General features: G+C 37.5%; 1 protein-coding gene across 1 annotated transcript in view; it reads right to left on the bottom strand.

The window, feature by feature from the left end:
• LOC126106520 (vam6/Vps39-like protein) overlaps positions 1-13,571 on the bottom strand; it is a 119,525-nt gene that overhangs the window by 84,270 nt on the left and 21,684 nt on the right. Inside the window, exons 4-5 of the mRNA XM_049912848.1 lie at positions 8,758-8,961; positions 4,121-4,307 (exon numbers count right to left, since the gene is read on the bottom strand). Coding sequence (XP_049768805.1) covers positions 4,121-4,307; positions 8,758-8,961 — 391 coding nt within the window. The remainder of the gene's footprint in view (positions 1-4,120; positions 4,308-8,757; positions 8,962-13,571) is intronic.

Raw genomic sequence — 13,571 nt, 5'->3', positions numbered from 1 at the left:
TACTGTTGCCGGAGCATCGAGCTGGTTATGTTGTGTAGTCACTGAGCAGGTGGGCGTGAAGTGTAAATAACACTGACACAGCAGAAAAGCAAAGACTTCACCTTCTGGATACTTCACATTTGAGCCACAGACTCATTGTGAAATACCCGATAAAAATCAATGCTATAAAAAGGAGGACAGGCCAAGACAGTATAAATACTTGTCATTTTTAGTCAAGGGTATCACAGTATGCCGGCCACTGGTCCCGGGGAGGGAAAATGTCAGTCCACAAATCTACACAGTTCCAATAGTCAGCCTCTCCACCCTGCAGTTGCTAGCTGCAGCTTCGCTGCTGGCAAAGGGTCTGACTGTAGATTCGGTGCTTTCCAGATGGTGGACCACACAGATGGCCTCTGCCTCTGGAGGTCTGCAGCTGGAGCCCAGGCAGCGCAGCTGTTCGACCGCCAATACCTGCGGATGAAACCCCTTGCTGCCTGCCTCTGCTCTGGGCAGACTACAATTTAGTGAGCTGCCATTTTTACACATGTTCTATGACGGGATCCTGTGCACGACGATTTGCCCAGCATCTAGGTTGCGCATCTGACGCCGTGTACTCGTCGTGCTCGGTCAACAGGCTTGCTGTGCCTTCGCCACCTACACAATGCCGTCACCTCCTCTTTCTGTATGCAGACAACTGTTTCTCCCTCGCTCGTCGTGTACTGCTAACATCCCGAATATTTCTGCTTCTCGGGCAACACCACGATAATTATGATACTGACAAGGAGAGGTCCCCAACAGTGGAATCAACTTTTTGAAATGTTCAATATGGTGATATATGTTAAGGTCACAGGTATAACATCCTGCGGCCATTCACCCTGGTGGGCCCTTGTTTGCGAGTAACTGTCTAAAAAATATTTTGGAATTTCAGGTGATAGGCTACAGCTTTGAAAGAGGAATGCTTTGCAGATTGATTATCCGGTGCAACAGTTATGGCACAAGCCTCACATGCAGGAGGTTGTGCGTTCAAATCTCATCGCATGCTTTAAAATATTTTATTTTCAAATTTTTTACAAAATGATTTTGGTCATTATTTTTATTCAATTAACTGGGTTAAATTTATTTTTTTCTATTACATAATTTTAATCACCATATTAACTTCTTCAGTTGCTCTAATTTTTTCTTCGTATCATTCTTTTTAGACTTGAAATTTTTATGCATGTGAATTTAATTATTTTTATTTGTCTGTTCTAATATTGAAACATTTTAAACTGCTGATGTATAGGTCAAAAAAGAAGAGATTAAATAACCTATTTATATTGACAGTACAATGGTGCCAAAAACATTTTTCGTTATAAGATGTACTTTTTTTGGGTGGTAATCACCATACAAATATTTAAAACATAAATTCTTGTTGCACTTGGACAAACTAATTCAGATGCAGATTTAAATGAAAGAAGTGATTAAAAATAAAACAAAATTCAAGCACAACGATGAACAGAAATAATGAATGCAATAACATGGACAAAAATATAGGATGATAAAAGGAACAAAATAAACAAGTTAATACATGAAAGTGACAAATCTCATGAACAATGATTCCAAGTAAAGAATGAATGGTAGGAAGAAAAATGAGAGAATATGACGACTAAAATTATGTGACAAAGCAACAGAAATAGAAAAATACATTTAAACAAATTAATTGAATGAAAATAATGACCCAGGTAATTTTAATAAAGAATTAAAAATATAAAATGTCAAAGCAGTTCACAATATCTGAAACCACAATCTTAAGCATGTGACACCTGTAACTTAATCATTATACTGCGCACCCAGTCCATTAAATAGTAGTTTTTGAAAGGTGTAGATGTTCATGTTAAATTCTGATATCTTTTATTTTTCAATTACTTGCAAATAAGGGCATATCAGGGTGAATGGCTTAACCTACACCACTGTATAGATGATTTCAAAAAGTTGATTCCACTGTTGGGGACCTCTCCTTGCGAGTAATAAATGAATAGTTTTACAATACTGTTTGTACGGTGTCTCATTGGATGTCTACCAAGAACCTAAACACAAATCCACTACTACCCTGCCCACGGTAGTACACTGTGTGATGATGATGATGGTTTGGTTTGTGGGGCGCTCAACTGCGTGGTTATCAGCGCCCGTACAATTACCCAGTCTTTGCTCAGTCCAATTTCGCCACTTTCCTGGATGATGATGAAATGATGAGGACAACACAAACACCCAGTCATCTCGAGGCAGGTGAAAATCCCTGACCCCGCCGGGAATCGAACCCGGGACCCCGTGCTCGGGAAGCGAGAACGCTACCGCGAGTCCACGAGCGGCGGACGGCGGTAGTACACTGTCTACAGTCCAACCTCAATGCACCCAGCTCTGTTACCCACCACAGCAGCTGACTAGCCTGGGCACTATAGGTCGAAAATACACATATAGTTTTTTTTATTTTTTATTTTTTATCTATATGCCAGCAATACTTGAATTTTCACTGCCGCAGTATACATATATACTTTCCAACCATCCTATCTCATAATTCTTAAGAACAGCATTTCCACATATGATTCAGAAAGTTTCTCAGAATTTAACGGGCCACATAAGCTTTTTAATCTTCTTCACTTTAAGTATGGAAACTATGAGGTCCATACCCATACATTCCTTTGAATGAAAACAGTTTACTACATCAGTCACCATTTTACTTTACATTGGATTATATCCACACGATCACATTAACATGCACCTCTTTTTGTGTTTCCATAACTACATGCCACTTCCATCTGGAAAGCGCAAGTCTGGAGACGAGTTCTTCAGAAAGGAAGACCAGACAAGAATAATTTCACTTACAATTGTTTCAAATGCAGAAGCAAGCTTCTAACTCTTATTTACTTGCTCAGCTTGGAAAAGACTCCCTTGAAGCACATCTTCAGCTGCCTTTTCTTGAAGTTATTTTCAATGTTGTTTTTCTGATATGTAGGTGTAGTAGTTCCAATGAAAGTTGTTGAAGTGGTGCATTTTCTATTGCCCAGAGACAATTGAAAATTTAAATTTTGTTCCCATTAAAGGTCTGGTGCAATATTCTGTTGAAGGGTATTTGTTGGCAGTGGCAATAGAATATGAAGAGCAATCAAATATCTAGGCATAACACTGCAAACTGACACGATATAGAATGAGCACATAAGATTCTGAAAAGGATAGTTGCCACTCACCATATAGTGGAGATGCTGAGTCACAGATAGACATAAAAAGAAGGCTATCAAGTAATGAGATAGAACATATGTACACACATTCCCGCAAACAAGTGTTTTTGTTGTGTCAATTTGCAACTTAGTATCTCTGCAGTATGGTGAGTAGCAACTATCCTTTTTATAATATTGTTACATTCCATCCTGATGAGCACATAAGGTTGGTTTATAGGAAGTGAAAGGTTGATTGTGGTTTACTGGGACAATACTAAAAACAGGTGGCTCATCTAAGTGTACAGAATGCTTGTGAGATCCATTCTTCAAAACTACTCAATGTTTGGGATTTCCATCCAGTCGGATTCAAGGAAGATATAGAAGGAATTAGGAGGAGTGCTGCTACAGATTTGTTATCAACAGGGTATAAATGTTGTGGAAATGCTATGTGAACTCAAATGGGAGTCCCCAGAGAAAAACCAAATTTTTTCGCAAAACACTATTGAGAAAGTTTAGAGAACTGGCCTTTGCAACAGACTGCAGGACAATCCTACGGCCACCAACAAACGTCTTGCATAAGGACCACAAAGATAAGAGAAACTGAGGTTTATACTGAAGCAGAAAGACAGTTGGTTTTCCCCTTCACTTCACTTTTGAGTGGAACAGGAAAAGGAATGACTTGAAGTGCTACAAGGTAAGGTGGCTGTCAAAGCACAAAGGTAGATTGGGGGGCGCTAATAACTATTACAAGTTCAGGTGAAACCAGAAAGTTTACCACGGAAATATCATATACTCTACACAAAAAAATATTTTTGAAAGCAAAAGGAGGCAGTCAACTGTAGCAGGTCTTTCAAAATTTGGGTATTTCCTTCAGCAGACTGATTACGGCCTTCTTGTAGTAATGCCACCATTCCTCCGGCATTCTGAGATAATGGAATTAAGCTCACCAATTGCCACTGGGACATCCGACCACTTGACAGCATGCTTATAGGCTGGGGTTGCTGCTGTCGTCATGAAGATAGATTGTTGGTCCTTTCCAAGTGCGAATATTCCATTTGACAGTTTTGTGACACTTGGCTCCTGATGCTTGCCCATTGGAAACAATTCCTGTTGTGTCCCTGTTGAATTTGAGAGCTGAAAGAACAAATTGGGGCTGCTGTTAAACAGTGCTTGAAGGACACAAAACTACTGAATGTTATGGAATATAATCTTTCACATATATTTAACACAAATTACTGCAACCAAGACAGACACCCCCAGAGAGCCCTATCAATTGCTGTTGAAAACCAAAATTAACAGCATCGTAGCTGAAGCTTTGCCAGTATAACAGGGTGTACATTGCACAAGGTAGAGATAGCTCACACATCTGCTGATGATAAATTTTTGGTAGAAAAATTGTCAGACAAGAAACACACACACACACACACACACACACACACACACACACACACACACACGGTGCTTCTCAGGGTTCAATTCTGTTTCTAACATACATCAATGGCTTTTCAGACAGCATACAAGATGGAAAAAAAGTTCTCTTTGCTGATGACAGTAACATTATAGTCACTGATAAAATACCAGAACTCCTATTACAGAAGACAAATGAAATCCTAAAGACTGTCTATGATTGAGCAGTATGTAATAAAGTGACACTGAATATAGCTGATAAATCTATAGATTGTGTAACAAACACAAACCTTTCAGGAAGGGATACTGACAGTCAATTGACATGGAATGAACACGCAAGGATGCTGGCAAAAAGAATGGCTTCAGTATGTTTTATTCTTAAGTTTCTATAATCATTTGATAACAGTTAATGTCCTGTTGTGACGTACTATTCCTAGACATACTATTCCTATGTATACAAAGTTCTTAACTGTGGGATTCTTTTCTGGGATCAAATACACAAAACAAGGACACAATTTTTAGACTGCATAAAAGGACAGTACGAATAATAACTAGAAATGATGGCCAAGCTCACTGTAAAGAACAATTTAAAAAACTGGTAGTCACACTGCATTAAATGAGTACATCCACCAATCTGTTATGCAAATCAGGGAAAACATTACTAAGTATTTCTATACATCATTGTAGAGCAAGAGTACATTTGGGCTTACATTTACCAGGGTAAACAATCAAAAAACTCAAAACAGCATTTTCCATCAGAGAATAAAACTGTATAAAAAACTGCACAAAGAGAAGAAAATATTAGAATACTTAACTGCTTACAAAAGAGAGTTTCATATATATTCTTCTTAAATAATATACACTACACAATGAATGACTGCTTGCAGGACTCAAGAAAGTGGTTAATAATGAAGGGCTCAACTACAACACCCTGTCACTTTACTTGACATGACACACATGTAAAATCATGTGTCAAGATCTACAGTACATGATAATCTTGTCGTTTTCCTGAGCTCAACATCTCACTCATCATGCAGACTGAGTTTTTCAGGTATATTGAGGGGAGTACACGAAGGTGCACAAGGGGCAGAGCGGTGTATTTACAGACCTGGAGCCAGCTTTCCAAACAGACTGGAGATAGTGTAAGTAGAACAGCAGCACATTTGTTGCCCAGCAGTCACCAACGGGCGTCCTCAACGAGTGCAGCAGTGAAGTGGAAAACTATGTCCATATTATTAGTTGTCTGGTGTAACTGTGTGTATACAGTAAAACCCCCTTTTTTCGCTTTTCAGTGGACTAACCCAAAATAGTGTAAAACACAGGTTAGCATAGGAAACACAACAAATGAAAATTAATAAATTACTCTTACTGTCATTCTATTTATATTGTTCAAAATATGAAATTAAAACAATTTAAAGTTTGCCTATTTACAAAAATCCGAAATAAATGTTTCTGTTTCTTTCTAACAGCAATTAGTGATACCTGTCTCTCTACAATATACAATACTCAATCATAAAGGCAGTGCTGACACACACAAACACGTGTGCAGAATCCCCACTTTGTTTCAATCATGTCCAAATGGTATAAATAAAAACACGGAAGCAAAAGTTTCATGAAACCACATTAAAAAGATATTTGTGTTCTAATGTGAGACTTATTATTGTTAACCATTATGAAATTACGGTAAATAGAACTTGTAACACTATATTGGTTAAAACAATGAAGTTGGCAGTCTTCCTAAAGAGAGAACAATAGGCACAAAATCTACAGCTTGTTGCTGACAAGGGGGTCACTTGACTCTGGGATGGCAGAAATTGTCGCCATGTTATGGAGCATCTTGAGGAGGAATGTTTGCGTCTAACATCACGTTGTGTCAACCTAAGACTAGGTGCCTAGTACAGATTAGCATATATCACGCAGAACTAACAACAATTCATGAAAGCCCCCCCCCCCTCAAAAGTGGTGTTTATTTATATAAATGACTGTGAATAAAATAAGATGTAATACAACACAAAGAGCAGAATGAAGGTTGCTGCTAAAGTCACTATTGTCAGATCATGATTATCATTCAGGAGGTGATTCAGAATACTTTCTCATCCTTGCGAACCTATAATACAGGTGGTCATGACCCAACACGTCGACAATGAAAAATCTTGCTTATCGCACTAATGCTATGTTACACGATCAATAACTAAGCTTATTTTTCTGCTTTGTCCCAAGGTTGACTTTGAGCACGAATACAATGCACTTTTTGCAGAAATCTACATAAAAATCGGTTTTAATGGTCACGATAATGTCAAAGAATATTTAAAATGTGGGAAAAATTTAACACAGAATCATTAATGATGGGAAAGCATTGTATTGAGAAAATGGGACTTCTTTCTGTTTAGACTGACAAAAATGAACATAAAAAGGAGCCAAACATAAAATGTGGGAATGTAAAAACTGGATTCTACTGTATCAAAGAACAATGTACAATAGGGACCAACTGCATTCAGTATTAAAACCAATGAAAAGTGTAACCCATGGCAAGGAAATAATAAGTGGGGTGTAAACTCCAAAATTTTTAGGTTTCCATATTGATGAGAATTTGAACAGGAAAAGCACATTTTGGATATCACAAAACGACTTATTTCAGCCACATTACAATCATTACAAATTTTGGGGGAAAGGCAAATGGGTATGCTGACATATTTTGGATATTTTCTTTCAAGAATATTATATAGAATAATGTTCTGGGGTAATTCATCGTTAAGAAAGAAAGTGTTCATAGCTCAAAAATATGCTGTAAGAACGATATGCGGTGCTCACCCATTATTATCTTGCAGATTTCTGTTTTAAGGAGTTGGGCAGTTTGACTATTGTTTCAGAATAAAGTTATTCCTGATGGAGTTTGTTGTAAATAATCCACAGCAATTCAAAAGGAACAATGATGTACATAATTAGAGTACCAGATGGAAAAATGACATTCATTTCCACATTAAGGTTGTCATTAGCACAAAAGGATGCACAATGCTGCATCTACAGTATGTGATTACTTAGCTGGGGATGTAAAATGTCTGACAGACAGCAAAGGGAAATTTGAAAACAAACTGAAAAAGTTTCTCCTTAACAACTGCTATAATGTAGAAGAATTTCTATTACTGTACTGTGTAAAAGACGGAATTACCAACATCTGAATAAAAAAAAAGGACACTTATAAATGTTCAGCATGCAGCTATATTTAGAAATTAATTTGCGATGTGAATGTAAAAGGACTCATTCAACATGATTACGATTTATTGTTCAAAATGATCCATGGAACATGAAACTAACTGACTACTTATATTTCAGATTGGACATATATTTTTGATTAATTTGTTTTCATTGTATTATGATGGTAAATTCTATATCATCATAAGATAATCCCTGAATGAGGAAATAAATTAATAATTTCAAGTAACTATAATCCCCCCCCCCCCCCCCCCGTTACCCCTCAAACAACCTTCTGCTCTCTTTCCTGCCCTCTAGTTATCTATCTGTTTATCTATTTGTCTACTCTGACCCTCTAACACGCATTTGGTGTACCAATTACAGTGAAGATTTTCTAGGTGGACCATGTGTACAAAGCTCAAAAATAACAGCAGACTAAAAACTGCGACATGTGAAATACAGCTTAATCTGAGTCCTCACAGCATAGCAGGTGGAAGTTTTATGGAAAAGTTTGTGTGCTTAATATGTTGTGCATATGGGATTCAAGATAGGGATTATTTATCTGAAGTAGCTAGAAGATAAGCAAATCCCCTTTGAGGGAAAATTAATTTTATTTACTGTTGTAAAATATAAAAAATTAATGGCCCCATCACTTGCATCATTTCCAGTTATTGCAGTTGATCCTGTTGATGAACTTTTTATCTGAATTTGGGTACGAATTGTGACAGAAAATAAACTATTTTGCAAACAAGCATTTCAACAATTTCTGACATCCTCAGTACCACCAAAATGCTGTCCCTTCCAAAATGATGTCAGTAAACCTTTCACAAGTAGTCTGCAGGAGCTGCTTCTGCTTGTTAATGTACAACTTGATTCACTCCACAGCCCAGAAGGCTCTCCTACACGATGGGATTTTGTGATTTATTGAAGACAACACATGAATGAATGAAAAACATGCACACTTGTAAATGGTGCAACATTTTACCTGGACAAGGCAATATTCTCCCTTGAAACCAACACATATAGTTTCATCACACCAAGCTAGCGCACGCGGAATGTCCGATACTATGACATCATCTCGAAGGTCTAGAAAGCTGCCGTTCTTCCAGTAGAATAGCTGTAGCCTCCTTTTTACTGCAACACACATGCGAACTGCCACAGTCGTCTCTCCTGTTAGTGACGTGTATTTCTGAAACACAGGTAAATTAGCTTAAAAAAATCATATACTGCAATGCCTTCAAAATGAAGATCTCAAAAATGAAACAATGGTCAGTTTAAAAAAAAAAAGACAGAAAACAATTCTGATTAGTTGTCAGTTTTCACTAACAGACAGACACAAATTCAAATAAAAGTTAACACAACTGCTAGCTTTCACAACCATTAGTTATTCATCCCAGCAAATAATGTTCTTGGGTGGGAAGGTAGGAAGGGGTGGGAGATGGGGGTTGTACTGTTAATTATGCACTTACCCTACCCCCCCCCCCCATTTTTTTTCTGTGGCAGGGAGGTCTAGAATGGACCCTTCTCAGCATCATGGGGCCAAATGAAGAGCTACTCAAATAGAGAAGCAGCGACACCATCACGCCTGATCTATGGAAAATAACAACGGGAGCGATATCATGCTGATCACATATCCCAAAGCCATAGATCACTTGTGCCTTGTAGGCACCAGTCGGCTATTTGGAACATACCTACGGTTTGGTCCATGAGTGGCGTTAATGTTTATGTTACCTATCATCTCCTTGTGCTGAACCCCTCTGAACTTCCATCTTGAGTAAGCTTATCAGTTACTACCAGTTACCACTCAATAGTCTCACTTTGTACAAGTCTTCCCTGTTATTCCCTATGAACAAAAGAAGGAAGGTTAAAGGTCAGTATCTTTTTTTTTTTGGGGGGGGGGGGGGGCAGTCATCAGAAACGAAGCTGAGATCAAAGTAGGCAATACTGTGGAATCAAATAAACTGTCTATGTTTCAAAGAGACCATTCCAGCATATCCCGTAATTAATTTAGGAAAACCAAATGAAGCCAAAAATGTGTACAGCCGAACCAGGATTTTCACCCCAGTTATCTTGAATGTGGCATTAACAAATTTCAAGTTTGAATAGCTACATCTTTGTCACTTTTTGTTCAGTTTGTGTCTGTTGTTGCTTAGCAAGACCAATGGCAGGTATTAAGATGTGTGCTTATAACAAGTATCTTCACTGGCCACTGAAAATCAGCAATGGGTTATCATCATCATCATCATCATCATCATCATCATCATCATCATCATCGTCATTTGTAATGTTGACTCAGCTCTGCCTGAGAAGCACTTTGCCAGCACCACCTAGCCAAGTAACACTTCTATCGATTATAGCACATTAATGAAACTTTTGAAACTTTAAGAGGTGTGGCCAGCAGAGTTCATCATTGCTCCACCTCCATCTGAATTCCCAGTGACCTGCCTTCTTTCCTTTCTTCCTTCCTTCACATTTTTCCTGTTTAATTGCCCAGAAGAAGAAAGCTGTGGATCTGAAACCTTTTATCGTTAAACATTTCCATCAGTTATCTGTTACTGAAATTTGCACCTCCCAACAGGACTGGCCAGCCTGTTGTTTCTTTTTTAATTGAACAAATCTGGAAAAGTGCATAAAACAAATTAATGTGTATGGCTGGCTGCCAATGTTCAGCTATAAAACAAATGTAGAAGCACATAACACCAAACTAATATAGTGTATATTGGAATCAAACAGTGTAGATCAGACATCAGAATTCCTCGTTACGGCTGAGATTCAACCAACAACCCAAGAAAGAAAAGAGTAAATCAAAATAAATTCTTCAAACAGCCGTCTAAAGATATACTTAATTAACAAACAGACCAGAAACACAAGATTTTAAGACTGTTTTAGATATTTATTCCAATGTGCTATAGGCACACTTTTTAGCTATGTACCCCATGTTGTAATCTGCATGATCTACTTGATATTTCATGTTCACTTTTGAATGACATATTTTACTCCCAGATCAATAAAATTTTAGCCCACTAAGTGGAGTATCATGATTGATAATGTGCTGCTGACCAGTTACTCTTTGATGTACATATGTATGTGTTGTTATCTCTGCCCCACATTGACTGACTTTGTGTTTCAACCTGCTTGCAAACAGCAAAATTTTACATATCATGTTACTCGTGTCATTGATAAAGAGCTGTCACTCTACAGTAAATATTGTCACTTTAATCTCCCTCCAAGATCACATATAGTTTGAAACCACATCTATGATTTATTTACAGAGCATCAAGGATGACATCTCTACAAGAACATTGTTACTTTCAATCTATTTCTATGCCATAATATTTCACCAAATATTATATCTATGTGAATGTTATCAGACTACAAAATTTGTTGTGGCCTACAAAATGTTTTTATCCTATTACATTTTTCTTGGAATGTTATATTATTTATTTGTAGTTGTTTAACAATGGCACATAATCTGAACCTGTACATCAGTAGTAATTAACAGTCATAACTGAATATATTGCAGTAGCTTTTATTTGATCCCCAACTCAGGTGAATGAGGAGATGTGGATGAAACACCCATATCCATGCCCAAAAGAAGTCCAAGGCCATACATGTTTGGTGTACGGTTACACATAAAAGTGGCAGGACTAACAACAATTACAAAGCGGAACATGTACAGTTCGGAAATCTGCCCAAAGTATTTCGGTCCCAACGCATTCAATTCACTTTTAAATGCTAATATTTTGTATAAATAGAATGTGCCTAACACAGAAATGGAATGCAAATTTTAAGACTTAATTAGTAATTCATTGTATAATGCAGAAAATAGCTTATACAGTACTTCTGTATTACAGGACATATTAGTTATTAATGACTCTACAAGGACGCTGCTTTTAACAAAAAGAGTGTCAAGTCCTACCAATGCTGTTAAGCAGTGCAAAACCAAGAACAAAGGTTTGATGCAGTACGGCACTGTGGGTGTGGACATCAAACTGCGCTGCTCTGTGGAACAAAGAACAAGTTATGCGCAGTGTTGGCACATCAGACGAGATGGTCTGCTCATGAGCACTCAGTTGGGGTTCCTAATTCGTCATTATTACTAACATATGCGGGTGCACACTAGAACATTGTAGCGCACCTACAAACACACTGCTGAATCTGTCCTTTGAAAGAGGTGGGTGATGTTCCTTTAAGCAATAGTTATACCTAGCAAGATCAAGCATTCCAAAGAAATGCACTAACTGCATTATTTTCTGTCGGTTTCAATTGACTAGTAGCAATTTAATTGATAACATGATGCCACACAAAATATGTGTGTTGCTAACACTTAATGAAAAGATTAAGGTAATCAAGGTGAGAAGACAAAAATTCTCTGTGCACAAAATAATGTTACACTTCAACAGTGGTAAAACCCAAATTTATGATACTTTCAGAAACAAGGATAAAATACAGGAAAAATGGATGAAAGGAAACTGGCAAATAAAAAGAAAGGCAAAGAAGATGAGAAATCATGAATTTAATGAGACAGTTTGGGAATGTTTTGTAAGTGCACGGGAAAAAAAACTTACCTTTGTATGTTGCAGAGCGAGACTCTGAAAGTAGCTAAAGAGCTTGGAAATACAGAGTTTAAAGCATGTACAGAATGGGTGGCGAGTTCACTAAGCACAACACCGTGTGGAATGAAGTGTGTGGGAAAGCTAAGGATGTGCAGGAAAGTGTAGCAACAGCATGGAAGACAATACTGCATCGATGGAAAAATGTCCAAGGAAAGACACTGTACTGCAGTGTAGAAACATATTAGGTGAAATGGAGAAGCAACTGGTAATGTGCCAAAATTGTATTGCTTCAAAAACATTGATGTCAATAAACTTCCAGTCATATGGTGAAGCGATAAAAAGGCATGGATGGTGAGTGGTCTTATGTGAGATTGGGGTCTTTCAATGCCAAAATGAAAACAGGGAACTGCAAAGTTCTCTTTTCCCCAGACGATGCAATCTGCCACCTGAAAGTGAAGATACCAAACATGAAATTGGCACAGTTCCCACCAAGTTTGACTATCCATCCAGAACCCATGGACAATGGCATTATTTACACAATCAAGTCCCATTATAGGCAATTAGTGATACAGTCTCTTGTTTTTAGACTTGAAGAAGCCAAAATTGCATTTGCTTTTGCATAGTCAGTTTCTGTCGGGGGTGTAATAAATTGGATTGGCTTATCAGCAAGGAAAATAAAGCCTGAAACTATTACCACGTGCTTCAACGAAGCGAGGTTTGGAGATGAAGAATAAGACACGTATATGGCCATCGAAGCACAAGTAAATGAAAGCAATTGCTGAATTAATTAAAATGCAAAACTTTACATATAGTGCAGATGACTACATTTGAAGTGATGACTTTCTGTCAACTCCATTCACTTTCGCTTCAGCAACAGATTTAAGAGTAATACACAACACAGAAGATTATCTGGAAGAAACAAGGAAAGAAGAGGAAGAGCGAAACACTGCCCTGTCAAAAAATTAATATGCCTGAAGAAGTTATGGCATGCATAAACAGTGTTATGCAATTTGCAGCATACACAACTTCTCCCAAGCTGTTGGAACTATTGTGTAATACAAAAAATTGTGTAGGCCTATAAAGAAAGAATTCTGAACAAGAAATTCAAACAGGTTTTCCTCTTTGATATGTGGTGAAAAAACATGAAATGTCATGTGAATAAACATGGGAATAATAAAAGGTATGTACATACAATAATAAACTAATTTAATGTTAGAGTAAAAAATACAGAAATGCTGTATTA

This window comes from Schistocerca cancellata, chromosome 10 (genome assembly GCF_023864275.1).
Source record: "Schistocerca cancellata isolate TAMUIC-IGC-003103 chromosome 10, iqSchCanc2.1, whole genome shotgun sequence".
Lineage (NCBI taxonomy): Eukaryota > Metazoa > Arthropoda > Insecta > Orthoptera > Acrididae > Schistocerca > Schistocerca cancellata.
This window is presented reverse-complemented; position numbering and strand designations above follow the sequence as displayed.